Source organism: Scardinius erythrophthalmus, assembly GCF_964197995.2.
Source record: "Scardinius erythrophthalmus genome assembly, chromosome: 13".
NCBI classification, from domain to species: Eukaryota; Metazoa; Chordata; class Actinopteri; order Cypriniformes; family Leuciscidae; genus Scardinius; species Scardinius erythrophthalmus.
The window spans coordinates 14,924,928-14,943,778 of NC_138233.1; the positions used below are offsets into that span (position 1 = coordinate 14,924,928).

The 18,851-nt window shown below is 39.5% G+C and overlaps 1 protein-coding gene across 3 annotated transcripts in view; it reads left to right on the forward strand.

Annotated features, from left to right (window-relative positions):
- Nucleotides 1-7,017: 7,017 nt before the first annotated feature.
- The window catches only part of pcdh19 (protocadherin 19), a 57,627-nt gene continuing 45,793 nt past the window's right edge, over nucleotides 7,018-18,851 (forward strand). The window contains exons 1-2 of one of the 3 annotated variants that reach the window (XM_081382683.1): nucleotides 7,018-10,173; nucleotides 13,384-13,729. In XM_081382683.1, coding sequence (XP_081238809.1) covers nucleotides 8,027-10,173; nucleotides 13,384-13,729 — 2,493 coding nt within the window. In that variant the 5' untranslated portion in view covers nucleotides 7,018-8,026. The remainder of the gene's footprint in view (nucleotides 10,174-13,383; nucleotides 13,730-18,851) is intronic. The other 2 variants (XM_081382685.1, XM_081382684.1) reach the window with 2 other exon arrangements.

Below are 18,851 nucleotides of genomic sequence, written 5' to 3' on the forward strand. Positions count from 1 at the left end.
CAAGGCACCGATAGGAAGACAAGGCTACACTGAGGATGGGCCTGTCAGTCATCTTGCTGTCTGCTTCCAGCCACGATCATAGGAGGAAATACCCTAAGATGAAGACCATAATGGAGTAGTCCACTTTGTAGCTACATCCAGCCAAAGAAAGAGCCTCCATCTCACCATAAATCATGCCCCCCCCCCCCCCTCTCTCTCTCTCTCTCTTTTCCAAAGGACACTTGTAGATTTGAGTCTCAGTGATGAGTCTTCATGCTATTCAGCAGAAGATTGGCTGCTGCACACTAAGGGTAATAAGGCAGCAACATATCAGCCTAGCTCAGATTTTTTTTTCAAAGTGAGCAGAAGGGACTGGCTACAGAAGTGTGCCATGCTTTAGCAGCAAAATATAGCATCAAATCAGTTATTCTCTATGTACTGTGGAAAGTGTTGGCTCAAGTCTGGGAACAAAAAAAAGTGTCTTAAAAAAGTTCAAAACCACTGCATGATTGAGTGGCTCCCGCTGCAGAAAGTAGCTTGGACTTCAGACTGTGTGCACCTTTGAGCTACTTTACTTAGCAATTCACACAGAGGGTTACTGAAAAAAAAAAAAAAAAGAGCAGTTAGAGGGGTACTGGGCCGAAAACACTGCAGCAACAGCGCTAAGAAAGTTGTATCTCCCTCCAAGCATACGCAGACACAAGTGGTTCTTTGCTACTGGTTTATTTGAAGACTTTTCTCCAAATCCACTGTGAAAACTAAATACAGTATAACAACATAATGCAGAAATCACATTAGCTTGACACAAAGCGAAAACATGCACAAAAGCTTGCGCAACAGATGTAATGGCATTTTACTGACACAAAATACAGAAAAATAAAACAAAATAACTCATTGGCTGCATGCTGCGAGAAAGAGAATTAGTCTTTGAATCTTCCTTATGAGCGTTCAAGTCGAGAATAAGCGTTTATCAAGGCATTATGCCCGTGCTTGCCGCTTGCTTGCAGGAACTAAAGGCCCTGATATACTCAGGTGAAGTTATTCTTTCGTTATTCGTTTAGGGGTAAAATGAAGGTCGAAATACTGGTATCAAACATATGACACCGAGAGCAATGGTTAAATGAATATCTAAATATGTGCCATAGGCTACGCTTTCATCTCAATAATAAAATAAACACAACACAACTGAGAAAACAGCAAGCATTTTAATAAAGAATTAGAAAAGCATATGATCATAGCAACGTGGCTTGCACGTGGCACTCTAATAAAGTCACACTTATTTATATTTCACTTTAAACAACAGATAGCTTAAAGGTCCCGTATTATGCCCCTTTTCACAAGATGTAAATATGAGTGTGTATGTGAAGTTTTGGATCAAAATACCCAAAAGATCATTTATTACAGCATGTTTAAATGGTCATTTTTGGGGGCTCAGAAAAACACGCTGTTTTAGTGTGTGCCCTTTAAATGCAAATAAGCTGCTGCTGGACTACACAGGGGGCGGAGCTTCATGAGCACGCGCTCAGTCTCTCAGGACAATTTCATCTCATGGAATGATGATAATATCAGAAACTCTCAGCAACGGTGTTCATTTCGAGTCCATTTTGAAAAATAACCCCTGAAATGATGACTTCTGGTGAATATTGTGGAAACTAATTGATATTTAGATAAATATATTTCACACATTAAATCATATTATAATAGGCCTACAACTTATTAGACCTATATATTTATAGCAAAGTAGGCCTAATCAATATACAAGACTGAACCACATAGATGTGAAATATAAAGTATATCAAGGTCATTTTGCCAACAATGAACCATGGGTTTGTTTAGTTTATAATACGTTTTATTTTTAACTTAAACAAATACAAAATATATCATTCAAAGCTCATCGGCTTAGACTGCATTTGAAGAAAAATAAACAACAGTTTTCTGTAGCCTTGTGCGAACTTTTGCAATAGAATTAGACTTCTAGAATGTTCTTTCCTGTGCAAAAAATAATATTTTGAATTTAATTAGACAACATTTTAAGGAAGTGTAGTGCAAATATCTTTATATAATTATACTTCCATTATAGTTAACTTTCTTTCCAGTGCAAAACAATAATACATTAAAAAAAACAGCTAATAAAGAAAATATAAAATATTGCACTCAAATACTGAATTCAAGCAACACAACACCTGTATGTATATTTTTGTGCTCTTTTCTTTTTCGCCGGCTGCTCGGAGGTAGTCATTTTTACATTTCCCGCTGTTGTCACTTGTCGTCATCGTTGCTACAATACGTGACTCAAAATGACTGAAACGACCAATTAAAAGGGCATTCTCTGATGATGTTCCAAGATGTTAAAAACGCTACGCTGATCATAGACAAACAGGGGGACAAATTAATATCTACCGCACCGTCTGGTTTTTTTTTTTTCTTCTTTTTTTCTTATCATAGCCTACAATTGTCTTCGTTCATAGTCTGATGTGTCTGTCATGGATTTGCACTGAATCGATTCTCAAAAATACGGAACAAAGTGCGTTCCGTATCAGTTCAATACGGGACAAGACTTTTATGTGTCAAATATGGGACGATTCCATATTATACGGAACGGTTGGCAACCCTATAGTTTAATTACGGTTATAACGTATTTGTCATATATACGTACAGTACAGTAAATAGAGAGAGCTATGTGGATTAATACATCCAGCCACACAACCCCTACAACGCTTGGGAGACATTCTCGTCACTGCAGCAGCTGTGAACGCAATCAGGGCGGGTCTATGTTAGAACGGCAGTGTCTGTCAACACTCTTGGGCGGGGCCTGTGCTTAGTGACGTCAGTCACTAAAACAACATCTGAAAACAGGTCGTTGGGAGACAGTGCTGATGATTTATGGGGATTAATAAAAAAGGAGTGAGTGGATTTTTATCACTATTGGCTTGTTGTGTACACACACTGCCAACACACATTTATGTCCAAACAGGATGCAAAAGTGAATTTTGCATAATACGGGACCTTTAAAATCAATCAGCTCTTCATGTCTAGTTTCGTCAGAAGTACCGTCATTTTCAACAATAAAGCAGCTCTCCAGTAGCCTGGTTAAAACCAGACCCTTCTCAGTTGAAACTGAGTATAGGGTCTGGGGAAGCTATGTATACAAATCATATCCAAGGGGCGTCACCAACTGACGTAGCTCAAATTCATCTGGGCGCAGTTGTATAGTCTTAAAACCAATTAGATCGATGAAGGGGATGACGTATGCTTCAAGTGTTGTTCTTTGCTCCGGTTTTAACGAAAACGGTAAGTTTAAATCGCTCAAAACAGACGCGATAATTTATTCGTTTATATACTGTCTATGATTTAAACGAGTGATGTTTCACGGCGGCAGCCGGCGTCACATGTTGACGCTAAAGGGTGCCCTTTGCGTCGGATATTAAAGAAATTTCAAAAGCGTCAGTATTATGACGCCCTAGGATGAGAATGCGTTGCATGTAAATCCCTCCCCAAACGTTTCTGATTGGTGCCGCGATTTCAGCGGCACAGTAATGAGTTTGAATGGGCTCTTCTCCAGACTATCCTGAAGAGAGAATTAAAATTCGCCGGAAGTAGTCTGGGTTTTCCCAGGCTAGCTCTCCAGTGTGTTCATGACATGTTTTACTCACAGACGTCTTATCGCGACCGACTCCATAGTGAACAGGCCAAATGAAAAAGAAGGCGGAGCCTATGTGCACACAGCACACCTACCTGTTACGTAGAGTTTTCCGTAAATTTCACTTTGGCAAAGCTGTTTTGAAGAGTTCAAACTCCCAAAACGAACTCCGAACAAACTTCGTTTCGGCTTGATTTTTTTCTCTCGAAATGACGTCATATCAGTTGCCTACGTTCTTCGATTTAATTTGCGCATAAACTTGAACCAAGCTTTCAAAATAAAAGTACTGCAATTTATAATTAATAAAATAATGCATAAATGCATAAATAACAAACACAACTTGAATTCTCCATTATGAAAGTGATTTTAGAAAACGTAAACAAATTATATATAAATTATATAAACAATATTCTAGCATCATTTACAAAAGCATTTTTCATACGAAAATATATTTGAACAGCCTGGTAGATAGAAAGACAGATCCCCCATTCTTCTTGCTCTTTTTCTATCCTAACCCTTACTGAAAAGGATTTGTTTTTCTATGCAGTGTTGTTATTTATTTGAGAGCCATCACGGCTTTTTGATGCAGGATCCATTTTAGGCTCTCTCCCCCCACTGGGCTAAAATCACTCTGTCTTTGATGGTCATTTCTCTTCCATTACAATGAATGGAACACAGCAAGATTAAAACCCCATACCTATGCATTACTTATTCCAGAATCAAAATCTCCACATGCTGTTGTATTATCAAAGACAATTCTAAGAATGTTGCACAACAATAATCAACAAATATCTTTATTTGAGCAAGCAATTTGTATAGCGTAACGCATTCTGTGTGTGTTGACATTGACAAACCAGCTAAATCTATTAACCTTGATGTCAAAGTGAAGGTGCATGTCAAAACACGTGAGCTTGTATTGTGTGAGGAAAGTGAGATAAACAACTTGTCAAGGCAGGAGTCCATTGCACACACACACCATTTCCTTCATAGTTTTATTGATGGAATATAGCACTGCTAAATTTTAAAAGGCTCGAGGAAAAATAACAGTCACCCTCATAATTCAATCTTTCCACACCAAGATGATAAAACTAGCTGTGAAATACACCTTCAGTATCTTGTTTTTGCTTTGGAAGCAAGGCAGGTTTCAACAGTCAGCAGAGCAACAGGTTGACAGCTGTCCCTAAAGCATTTCAAGCTGGAAACAAACTGGAATATTTAAAGATGATGACATCTGTGCTTGCTGGTTAATATGACTGTTTGAGAACTTTCATGGCTGTATGGCAAACAAAGAAGCGATGTTTCTGGTCAGTCAAGTCAAATCTTTTGGAATATACACAAGTATACCCCAGGAATATACAGATTAATTGCATCAAGTGGCAGCAAGAATGTTTCCTTCACTTACTAACTAACTAACTAACTAACTCGTTCTTTATTTCAGACCCTTAGGCCCATATCGCAAAGTAAAAGAAAAAGAAAGAAAAGAATAACATACAAACATAGACCTACATACAACAAACATTATTTAAGGACATACAAACTTGAATTCCAGTGCTTCCAGAACCAGGAGGAATAACTTGTATCACTTAATGTTGGATCATTTAAGACCATTATGACCATTTTAGGAACATCACTAGATACGAACATTTGGCTTGCACTTGTCCACCTTGAGAGTTTAAGCAAAATTCTTAATGCATTATTAAATGCCATCTGAAGCGTTTTCATTTTAACATTATATATCTACATCATAGATGTATGCGTAACTAACTAACTAACTAACTAGATACATAGATAAATAAATAAGATAAAATGCATTGTTAATGTGTAATCTTATAAGTTTAAATACTATATACTAAATCGGGGTTTTGCATAAATATAAATTTGTACATTTGTATTTGTAGTTATCCAACATTTATATCTGAGCATAACAAACATACAAACAAACAAAAAATAGTTTCTTCAAATATGAGGAGAAAGTGGTGTCTGCCGCTAGGTGTCAGCCTTGTGACTTTAAACACGATTTACCCTCAACATGCTGTCATGTGTGCACATGACTCCTGACTCTTCTTGTGCGTGTACATGAGCCAGATTGTGAGGAATTAAAAAAAGGCGCAGTATAACCTATGTAATATTGACAAGAAATAAGTAATGACAAAAATACGCGCATTTATAATAATGCAATTAATACCTAATAATAATTAATATTATTTGTCCCTTAGTCTCGCATTTCATATCATGTTACGCCCGAGCGCGCCTCTATTTCTTTCTTTCTGTCTGTGTGTGTCACAAGAGAGAGAGAGAGAGAGAGAGAGAGAGAGAGAGAGAGAGAGAGAGAGAGAGAGAGAGAGAGAGAGAGTCAGTCATTGATATGCTGTGGCCTCATCAGTGATGGGAATGAAAGGCAGCTCCCTGAAAGATTCGTAATTAGCGAAAACGCTATAATTCCAAGCCCTATAGTATTGATATTGTGCAGTGATCCCTTTCATATGCATGTATGCCATTAATATTTCTTAACACAGTTACCCCAAGTGCAACACGTGCATCTCACCTTTACTGAATCTCGTAGACAAGTGAGTAAAAAACGTAGGCATTGTCAGGCGTAGGCTAATATGACGTGGGTACTCTGCCTGATCTAAAATTAGGCAGACTATTCATATTTCTACTAATGAAGCTGATATAGCATGGGTCCTTTCTGCCAGCGGATGAAATAGATGCACACCTGCTTTAGGGCAAGAAAATACCACTATAAAATTGTTTAATTTTGAATATATTGATTAGGTAGCCTGTCAAGAGTCGTCCAGTTAGCCTACTTTCGCTTGAGATTATCGTCAACGTTTGATTTGGATAGATAGGCATAAATCGTATCGTTATTATAGGTCTAATAGCATACATTACCTTATCTACATTAGGGTAAACTTAAATGTATAGCCTACAAAACTCAGTTTAATAAAACGGAATTCGCGAAAAATATTTTTTGGGAGGAATAGCAACACGAAAAATCGGACGAATCATTAGACAAAATTTATATATAATATATACCATTTATTATTTCTTTATAAGACGTTATCTACCTCAACTAATTGCACTTTGAAAATTGCTTACGGCAATTCCTTATAAAAAGTTGCCCCTCCGGAAAATCAACAATTGTACGCTACAATTGAGACACTGTATGTCCAGACATAACTGGCACGCGTAACATAGGCTACTGTGTGTTGCATGAACTAGAGCTAGTTGGCCGAGTTCATATCTGTAGTTTTGCCCCACCCACCAGCAAATCCAGCTCTCCAGTGTAACCTCTGATTGGCTGTGGGGATTGCGGGTCCTGAGACTGAGCGCGAGACACTGAGCTGTGCATTCGACAGTATGCGCTGAAGATGAGCGCCGTGCGTTTACCTCAGTGATACACATTTAAGAACTATATCAAGAACTATTTCGTTTCATCCAGAGGCTGGATATTTCTGACCGGGCGCTTTTATCACGGCGAGACGAGCCCAGCTGCACTTACAAATGCTTGCTTTTTTCACCACTGATCTTTCCTCATTGTTTTATTCGGATTTAGTTTCATTCTTTCTGGACTAAGGCCAGCTGAAATACCTTCATACAAGAAATTTACGCTTGTCGAGAGAAATCTTCACTGGACAAGGCACCCACCTCTTGCTCGAATGGGAATATCACTGAATTGTGAACTGGACTGATATTTTATTAATATTGGTTTTCCATCATTGTTCCAGTTTCAGAGATTGTACTGATTTTTTTCCTTCTGTTTCAGTTGGATATGTGCATGGACATAAATTCGGATCAAGGAGGAGACATCCCAACTTAACATCTTTAAATGGATTGAGGCACGAGCGATGATTTAACTCAATGTCAAGTGTTCATCGCGAATCATGATACCGAGAGCAAACATTTTTGAATTGGATCCTTCTTTTCATTCATTCACAAGTTGAGGACCTTCCAGCGGACATTTAGCCTACATTTGTATTGCATATTTCTTTCACTGACTCAAAATGGTCGGTTTACATCTCGGTTATCCTGAACTACACAAATGTTCATGATGAAGCCATGTTTTTCGTTCACAATGTTTTTACATTCATTATGAAGAATTATTCACCAGTTTTCTTCATATGCTTTTCAAAAATAATGCAAGAGATGGGCGGCCTGATAAAATTTCGATAAAGTAAATGGAAGTTATTAACTGCGTAATCAGTAGCCAAGTCAGATGAATTTCATCGCCGATATAAACATTTTCGTTCATTCTAAAGGATATCTACCATACTGTGATTTTGTTCGTTTGACTTATTGGAGCTTTTTTATTTATTTTTACCTCGTACCTAATGTTCATAGGTTTAAATGTTAATAAAAGTTCATGCAAATGAGCGTGTGAAGACATACATCAACAGGTAGGCTATAATGCATTCCAAGGACATGGATATCGTACAAATGTTTTTGTGCTTTCTCTTGTGCTGGGCTGGAGTCAATGCCGTTTTCAATTTGAAATACACCGTGGAAGAAGAGTTGCGTCCAGGCACAAAGATAGCCAACGTGACGGCGGACGCAAAAGTTGCGGGTTTTGCACTGGGAAACCGACAGCCTTATTTACGGGTGATCTCCAATTCCGAGCCGCGATGGGTTAATCTGAGCCCCGCCGGACTGCTCATCACAAAACAAAAAATTGATCGGGATGCTGTTTGCCGACAGACACCGAAGTGTTTCATTTCGTTGGAGGTGATGTCGAACTCGATGGAGATCTGCGTGATTAAAATTGAGATTATCGACGTAAACGACAACGCGCCCCGCTTCCCCACCAACCACATTGACATAGAAATCTCGGAAAATGCCGCTCCCGGTACTCGATTTCCCCTAGAGGGGGCAAGCGATCCGGACTCGGGGAGCAACGGCATTCAGACGTACACAATTACCCCTAATGATATTTTCGGTCTCGAGATTAAGACGAGGGGAGACGGGTCCAAAATCGCAGAACTTGTGGTGGAAAAGACTTTAGACAGAGAGACGCAGTCGCGTTACACGTTTGAACTCACAGCGGAGGATGGTGGAGACCCCCCAAAGTCTGGGACTGTGCAACTTAACATCAAAGTCATAGACTCCAACGATAACAACCCAGTTTTCGATGAGCCAGTATACACTGTAAACGTGCTGGAGAATTCCCCCATAAGTACAATAGTCATAGACTTGAACGCCACGGACCCGGACGAAGGAACCAATGGCGAGGTGGTCTACTCATTCATAAACTTTGTCTCCAACCTGACCAAACAAATGTTTAAAATCGACCCTAAAACAGGCGTGATCACCGTGAATGGCGTTTTGGACCACGAGGAATTGCACGTCCACGAAATTGATGTCCAAGCCAAAGATCTGGGTCCAAATTCAATCCCTGCCCACTGCAAAGTGATTGTTAATGTAATCGACATAAACGACAACGCGCCAGAGATCAAACTGTTGTCAGAAAACAGTGAGATTGTAGAGGTGAGCGAAAACGCTCCTCTAGGATATGTAATAGCTCTGGTGAGAGTCTCAGACAACGATTCGGGACCGAATGGAAAAGTGCAGTGCAGACTGCAGGGCAATGTGCCTTTTAGACTCAACGAGTTCGAGAGCTTCTCCACCTTACTTGTTGATGGCCGCCTGGATAGGGAGCAGAGAGACATGTACAATTTGACCATTCTAGCCGAGGACAGCGGATATCCCCCGTTAAGAAGCTCGAAATCTTTTGCAGTGAAAGTCACGGATGAAAACGACAACCCCCCGTACTTCACTAAGCCACATTATCAAGCCATGGTCCTCGAAAATAACGTCCCAGGTGCGTTTCTGCTGGCGGTGTCCGCCAGGGACCCTGACCTGGGCATGAACGGCACTGTGTCATATGAAATCATCAAATCGGAGGTGCGGGGCATGTCTGTGGAATCTTACGTTACTGTGAACTCAAACGGCGAAATATACGGCGTTAGGGCTTTTAATCACGAAGATACGCGCACTTTTGAGTTTAAAGTCTCTGCGAAGGATGGGGGAGATCCACCTTTGACCAGCAATGCCACCGTGCGCATTGTTGTACTGGATGTAAATGACAACACACCAGTGATGACCACCCCGCCCCTGGTCAATGGCACCGCGGAGGTGTCAATTCCGAAAAATGCTGGAGTTGGTTATTTAGTTACGCAAATAAAAGCTGATGATTACGATGAGGGGGAAAACGGAAGGTTAACGTATTCAATTTCAGAAGGAGACATGGCATACTTTGAAATAGACCAGATAAACGGAGAGGTGCGAACCACAAAGACGTTTGGGGAGAACGCGAAACCATCCTATCAAATAACGGTGGTGGCGCACGACCACGGCCAAACTTCTTTATCTGCCTCTGCCTATATTGTCATTTATCTCTCCCCTGATCTCAATGCACAGGAGCAAATCGGACCCGTCAACCTGTCTCTCATTTTCATCATTGCCCTGGGTTCTATCGCAGTCATCCTGTTTGTCACAATGATCTTTGTGGCAGTCAAGTGCAAAAGGGATAACAAGGAAATCCGAACATACAACTGCAGGTACCCAAACAATCTTTGATACATTATTTTTTAAGTTAAAAACAACCTAGTTCAGTGTGCGAATTATTAACTGGTCTAAAACAGAGTTAATAAAAGGCCTAACCCCAAAAGCCACACACAAGCTCACCGACGGAAACTGTTCACCTGAGGTGGTAACCATAGCAACAGTACGTTGCTCAAGGTCTTTCTGTTAGGACGGAATGGAATATAAGTAGTAGGCCTACTGTTTGTATGACCACATTATACATTTATCATTATTTACATAAGTAAATAACAAAAAAGTTTGTATATTTCAAACATCTTTGGGTAGTTGGCGGTAAGTTGTGCTGCTTGGGGCGCCAAAGAACATTTTGGTTGCGCGAGACTGACTTAATTGGCTTTGAAAATTACTGGCAGAAACTCCGCCAGAGTTGTTTTAAAATGAAAAACTAAGAATTAAATGTGTACACATAAAATATGGAAAGGCCAACAAATAATTTTAGTTCAGGCCTTACTTAGGGGGTCAGACCCCACCAACCATCCCATAATTCGCACTCTGGTCTAGTGTACTATCCTGCATATTTGTACTACAAATGAATCAGCATACAATGATTAATGAATGAGACAGCATATAATGATTAAGACATAGGAGAGCATGTTTGATGTGTATATTGGCTGTGCACGCGCGCTGTGTCGTCAACTGTGCATGCGCTTCAGGCCTTGCTCTGCTGCTGCCATTACTGATGACATAAATAAGCGTAACATGATATAATTTTAGTAATCATCATCGTTTATCAATTATATTTACACCATCATAAATATTACTTATTACAATGCAGCATCATTTTCTTTTAATTCCAGTTATATTAGGAGAACCTTACATAAGCTTAAAATACATTTATTAAAAATATGTAGCAAACAAATAGCAGATACAATAGCAATACCAAAATAAATATTTACGTATTTTTTTCCAACCATTCCAACTTATCACTTAATGATATAAATACTTAAACTTACTGTAAGTAAATCTCTGATTTTTCATCTCTGAAATAAGTAAACAATAGAACAGTACAAGCTAAATGATAGGGTGCTCTAAAATAAGCAAAAACAACTTTATATGTGTACCCTTACTTGGTGACTGATGTATTCTAAGTAAGGAAGGTTAAGCAAGCACAGGCCTTTCCTCATACACACCATCTGCACTGAGACTGGTGCCTGAATACATTATTGGTGTAATTTTATGACCTCTCAGTCTTCTCTCAAATTTGCTCTAATCAAAATATTGAGAGATTTTGTGGTTTATGGGTTGAATGACAACATATTATGGTTTTGATCATAGAGGTGGACTATATCAAAAAACAATAGCAATGACATAGTAACCAAATGTTGCTGTGACAACATTCACACTTTCATAATAACAATTATGCTCATAAAAAGTAAATCAAGCAAATGTATAGACCTGTAATAGTCTTTGACACAAAGTGTGTAGGGGAGAATATTATTTTGTTAATCTACTGTAATATGAATACTTATCAATCTGTAACATTGGCCACTGTGTTGATTTCCCTCTGCTACATTACCACTCAACATTTCCATATAAATTGCTTTTGCAAATTTAACCTGAAACCATTAGCATATTTTTACCTCAAATTGTTGTTGATGTTTCTGTCTTATAATGCAGCAGCATACAGTAAATGATCCATCTTAACAGAGATGAATGCAATCAAACATTTTGAAGAAGGCTAGATCGTGATTTCGATGTTTAGTCCCGCAAAGTATCTACCATGCCGTGATCGCAAGATGGTTAGAGATGGCCTGTGTTTAGATTGCTGCTGTTAACATTTATTTTCCTCTCCTGATAGAAACCTGATGGAGGCTTTCAGCTCTCCCAACAGGGGGTTAGTGAGAGTGCTTTATACGGTTTTCTTCTGCAGTGCTCACAGACTCTCCTTTCTGGCTCATCTGAGATTCTTTGGATTGTGTTCACTGCGACGAGAGCCAAAACACATATGACCAAACAGACCATTGAGACAGCTTCATTAACACAGTTAAATAAAATACACTGATGCTGTTGCAGTTTACAGAACAAAAACAAATAGTTTTTATTAAAACAACACAGACAACGCCATTACCTTATAATATTCATAATAATAATTCACATCATCATATTAAATATGAAGAGCCTCCAGAAAGTAACCACTCTAAATCTCTTCTTACATATTTGCAATTTAATCTCTTTAACAAAAGGAACAAATTCACTATTCCATCGACAACACAATAGTAATTTTTTCCAACCAGTTATTAAGCATGCTTTGGGCTGCCTAATTTTTTTAAAAAAAGGTGTGTGCTTTAACTCTCACAGAGGAAAAAATGCTTTTAGATGCCTCCTAAAAAGATAAGGTCCTGCACCGTTATCATTTTTCAGAGACAGAAAAAAAGTAAAGAGCAGGGAGGCACAGGCTGAATCCAAATGAAAAGCACAGAAAGAGGAGCTTTGTGTTTTGCAGGCAGAGCCAGCGTACCATTAAGCTAAAGCAGTAAGTTCCGATGAATGTGTGCCCTTCTAAGGACACAGAAAGAAATAAGTGTAAGATTGTTTCAGGATATAAGATGTAATGATCCTCATGGGAAAAAAAGAGAGAGGAGTCAGGGGGGGGGGGGGGGGTAGCTCAGGCATAACTACACTAACTTTCTTTATGAGCTCATAAGTTTATGTTTAGATTGCAACTTAAGCATCCTTCGGGGTAAGATCTCAAAGTTTCTCATTTACTGTGATTAGAATCAAAACCCTCAAATCAAGTTAACAGTAGCCACAGAGTGTAGCTCAGAGAATTGAAATTCACAACCCACCTGCCAGCGGGCTGGTTTGTAACACGAGCAAAAAAAAAAAAAAAAAAAAAAGAAGCTGACAAATGCGGGCTTTGCTTTGAATATTATTGCTTACACTTGCTATGACGCTTAGTATCATTTGTCGCTGTGTGTGCTTCTGTGGTTTAGCATGTTTGCATTGTGTATGTGTGTTTGTGACAAGTCGAGTCGCCGAGCATGGAAATGCAAACAAATGAGGGATGTCGGCTCCATTGGCGGCCGGAGGTCGCTTGAATGTGGCCGATCTCTCTTGCGCCGCCAATGAATATGGGTCTGGCACCTTAGCCCGAGCCAGGCGAGGACCTGGTGCTGGCTGTGTGTGCAGTGAGGAAGGCAGAGCACTGCTTTATTGAGTCTGTTCAGTTTCTTGTACCTGCGCAGGGTGGCGGAGTACTCCTACGGCAACCAGAAGAAGACCAGCAAGAAGAAGAAGCTGAGCAAGAACGACATCCGGCTGGTGCCGCGGGACGTGGAGGAGACGGACAAGATGAATGTGGTGAGTTGTTCGTCTCTCACCTCTTCGCTCAACTACTTCGACTACCACCAGCAGACTCTGCCGCTGGGCTGCAGGCGCTCCGAGAGCACCTTCCTCAACGTGGAGAACCAGAACTCCAGGAATGCTGCACCCAACCATGGCTTCCACCATACCTTCACAGGGCAGGGCCCTCAGCAGCCTGACCTCATCATCAACGGCATGCCGCTGCCTGAGGTGAGATTTGCTCCAGTCTGCTCCATCCTTCAGCCTGCCACGGCTACCAGCGGCAAGGGAGGGGTCAAGGGAGGGTCGAGGGAGATCCGTCGCAGGGCTGCTAATCCAACCTAGTCAAAAAGGCAAAATTAGCTTACTGATAGCTAGCGGTTTCTTTTACTCGGTTCCTTTGTTCTTGTTTGTTTGTTCACTGCAGTACTGGAAAATTGAAATATGGTTTCTTTTAAAGGGATAGTTGACCCAAAAATGAAAATTCCTTTATTAATTACTCACCCTAATGTCGTTTCAAAACCGTAAGACTTTCGTTCATCTTCCGAACACAAATGAGGATCTTTTGATGAAATCTAAGAGCTTTCTGTCCCTAAATAGACAGCTACGGGACACTTCAAAAAGTTCATAAAGAGGTCATAAAACTAAACCATATGAATTCAGAGGTTTAGTCGAAAATGTTCTGAAGAGATGGTTGACGTGCAAGAACCAATGAGCTTCTACAAGAGGTTTGTTCTCGCGCGTTCAAGGAGCTTAGGTTAAGCTTCTGTTTATGTTCGCTGATCAATGCTTATATGTGAATAAAAACCTAAATTCAATCTGTTCATTATGAAGCGATCGAGTCTCTGCAGAAAATTTGGACTAAACTGCTCAATTTATGTACTTTTTGAAGCATCAAAGTGTCAGTTGCGTAGCTGTCTATGAAAAAGATCTTCATTTGTGTTCCGAAGATGAACAAAAGTCTTAAGGGTTTGGAACGACATGAGGGTGAGTAATTAATGACAGAATTTTCATTTTTTGTGAACTATCCCTTTAACTAAGCCTGCATACCTATACTAATCCATGCTTGCATTATTTGTCGGTGTTGGAAACCTAAGTATAGATAAAATAAAAAAGTGAGCCAGCCAACATTGGACAGTTGCCAAAGTGGATTATTTGGCCACCTCTGTTTCTGCTCTCTCTTTTTCGTGCTGAACAAAAGAGCTGTAGCCTGAACATCTGCCAAATGCACTGACCTGGCTAATCGGCAGCACTGCATGTAATTTCAGGTGCAACCATTAAGAACAATCATTGCCAAAACAACGATTCACACCCAAGTTCTCTTTCTTCATGGGTGGCACGCAGTGGTTTATGGTGGACATCTGAAATGAAAAGGCAAAATTAAATCTGTTTGCAGCAGAGTTACACAGTGATAAGCAGGATTAATCGCGATGACAGGGGTAATCAACAGTGACGTAATCAACCAATCAGGTTGCTTTAAGACCTCAATGGCAATGAAAAGATAAGTTAGACACTATATAAACGTTTTATGATGCATCTTGATTCTTATGATGGTACATAGGTTCCGCAGTGATCAACAACTGTTTGCATGTTTGTGACAACTGTGGTTAAGTCCCTGATTTTTCCCGAGTAATGCTGCCCACTGAAAAATTAAAAAACCCTCCAGCTACTGCATGTTTTTTGACTTTCCAGAATCATTTAAGCTGTTCCCAACAGTGACTGAGGATAACTAAAGGCGAGCATGCACTGTGTGATTTTCGCCTGCGTGAAAACAGAAGTTTAACCATTTGATCTTTAAAGCAGCAAGAAAGAAAACGAAAAGAGGGAGATCTTTAAGTTCTGTAGATATCAAACTAACTACAAATAAACTACAATTAAACCATATTACCCACGTCTTGCGGTGTAGCTTCCGTGCCTCTTTCATTCATTTGTTAAATGCTCATGTTAAACAAGCTGTTTTTTAAATAAAGCTGTTTTTAATTTTCATTGATGACTGATTATTGCAGTGTTCGGACATAGACTGTTAATAATTTTAATTATAGGCCTATAATTCATTGTAATCGACCTAAATGTTTTTGGACAATTTTCAATGAGGAGTAAGCTTCTATCTAATCTTTGCAGCATGTCGGTTATGCAGGGATGCGCTATAAAATTATTGCGTGGCAAATTAATTATAATAGCCTATAAATTTAATAATAAAAGTAGGCCTTCCCTAATAATAATACTATAATACTAATAAAAATTTAATACATTGGAAATGCTAAATACTCTTGATATTGATAGCTGATGCTTGTTTTGACAATATCTCTGGATACATGATATCATGGTCTATTGGCGCAACCCGGCACGGGGGTTTAATCGCACATATTTCACACGTATAGTGTGAGCAGTCAAGTCGCAGTCGTGAGGACATAAAACTTGAGCTTTGGCTTTACATCGCATGCGATCTACTCGTTCAGTGTGAGTAGGTAACCATTACTAAAGGCGCAAACATTCATTAATGCTCAATAAGGAAAAATGATGCATTAAGAAATAATGAGATGTACACTGTTGAAAAGGATGATCGGTTTCACTATCACTTTGACTTTTGGGAAATATCGAAGGGCAGTACTAAATAAAAAATACCTGATATCTTATTTGTATACATTTCACAAGGGACATGCAAACGTATGCACTCAATTGTATATTGTAGCTTCAATTACAGTGGAATGGCTGTTTGAGTTGTCAGGCAGTACACAAAAAGACTTAGCACACATGAGAAGTTTCATTGCTGGAAAAATGAGAGCGGTTAAATTTGTACCTATTCATTGATTGGCTGATTCAGCCCTCTTGGTCGTTTGTAAAGCCGGAAATCAATAGCACGCAGTTATAGCACTACTATATTGAAGCTGTCACCAGATGATCAAGTAAAACATTGAGGATATTTAAAATCCAACTTTTGAATGAAGGAATATACAGACAGAGCCCTACTTACCATCATCCAGTATGTCAGACTACACAGAGGTTAACGCAAGACTTAAAGCTGCACGCTGGCTGGACAAAGGAATTACAGAGTGTAACAGCAAATGTAGTTGCTAGGTAGGCATGGTAGCTTAATCCTTTAATAAAACTTCCTAAGCAGCAGGATTAACGAACATCTATTTTTCTCAACTGATGAAAAGACAAAGAATTAAGGAAGGGGGGTGGTGTGGGCTGAATAAGCCTGTAGATTGAGTGTGATAGTACAGTAAACTGTAATGCAAAGCTTTGTTGTTTCACTGCAGCATAGAAGAGAGAGAGAAAGAGAGAGAGAGGGCCGGTGTGTATCAGGGCCTATAGCACATTTTCCAATTTTCATATGGGCCAGTGATTGGCCTGCTAAAGCTGTGGGCTTATTTGTATGCTGGTTTCATCATGCACGGCGCTCCACCTGACATTAACAAACATCTCTTTGACCACATTTCTGCATATTTCCCCACCAGTCCCCAAAGATGGGCTGACTACAGTCGCCCATATCCTTTTCCCCTTCTGTGTGACATTTGCAAAATACAGTGACTCCCCATTCAACATGCTGTATATGAAAAATGTTCTCAATGTAATTACGCATCCATTTATGTGGGGCACAATCAAACATTGCAGCTGTGAAATGACTGATAATAGCTCTGTCACGCATTATGAGCCTGGGCTTGGAAGCTTTTGACTCTACAAGTCAGGGTTTCCCGGAGGTCTGCTGAGGACACACTGGTTGGTACACAGTTGTGATTAACCGTGCATCTCCTTGTCATGCAGTATCAAGGCCTGAGGGCTGTTTTCCAGCGTTTCGCGATTTAAGCATGATTTGGAGACGTGGTTTGTTTGTTTACTTTACAGTTCCAGTTGGAGCTTATATTCTGAAAATGGATGTTTGGAAGAGTGCTATGCCAATTTTCTTTTTTCTGCAAGTGAAGAAATATTGCATAGTTTTAATTAAAATTACACACTGCCGGCTTATTGATAATGAAGCTAATCTGATAATCTAGATAGTATATGCAAACTGATGCTACTGATAGCGTGCTTTTGCAGAGCACACATTGTGTTTTTTTGTGAACATGCAGAGCACAACACAACAGCAGTGGCAGATATACTTGTGGTAAAAGACCACCATTGAACGAGGGCACATAACTGGGCTGAAAACTTGCCAAGATTTATATTTATTCATTTAGCAGACGTGATTATCCAAAGTGACTTACAAATGAGGAATACAATGACTCCTAAGGAGGCAGTAACATGAGGGTAGAACAGGGTAGAAGATAGAAGATATATAGCGATAGCAGCAATCTGTATCTCAAGTCTACAGGAAAGCTCTGTGTTTACTATACTGACTCTCTGGAGATGATTCTGTGGTCCCAGTCTCTGAGGAGTCACATTGTTTGTACAAAGCCACGTGGTTAACCTGTCTGTGGTTGTCTCCAAAATAAGGTTCAAGCCACAGCAGAGATGTGGCTCTCTAGCCGATTATACAAGATCAGTAGCGAATCTTGCAGCATAAGCACACGTGACAATCTGCTTAAACTAAAACGAGGCTTCTTTCCATCTATGACACTGATAAAAAGCTAAAATTCATCAAGTATTGATCTGCCTTGCGTTGGTGCTTGGAGAAAGCATCCTGCTAATTTGTAGTTCCGTAGTTCCCTTAAAAAAGATGAATGTTTTAAGAAGAGTGTGAAAACCCACTGTCTCTGGTTTTGGAGCAGTAATTGAAGTACTGTTCGTCCAGATGCTAGCATTCTGTTACCGAAAAAAATAGCTCATAAATCCCACTGCTAGCATATGGTACTTGTTTATTTTAATATTTGAGATCAGCCTGTCAATAAGGATCTGTACATTTGATTAGATTATTGACATATAGTACTATAGTGATACAGACATATCATTTTGAGAGTTGTCTTTTCATTATAATGAAGCAAAGCTACGAATGTATTCACTTTGTGTTAATGTTATGTTAGCCCTATTCTCCTGGGTGCCAAACTAATCAGTCGCATATCCAGAATGCACTTACAGCTTCACAATAATGTTTCTCCGCACAAGACTCGTTGTCATGTAATTTTGAATATACAAAGCAATGTAATACACATTCTTTTCATCTGCTGCCAGTCATTTCAGCCACTTAGGACTAGCCTATGGCTCATGCTCAGACTCTATCTACTGAAAGAGTGGTTGTTGAATACATTAGCCCCTATTAATGAAGTTAAACCTTTGTTGGAGAACTTTTGGTTTGACAAACCCTCAAAGATTATTCCAGAGCTACATGATCTGTTGTTTGCATACTACTAGTTGCAATTAGGCTACCATATTTATTATTTTTTTCACGTTTGTCTGTTTAAAATAAATGTAT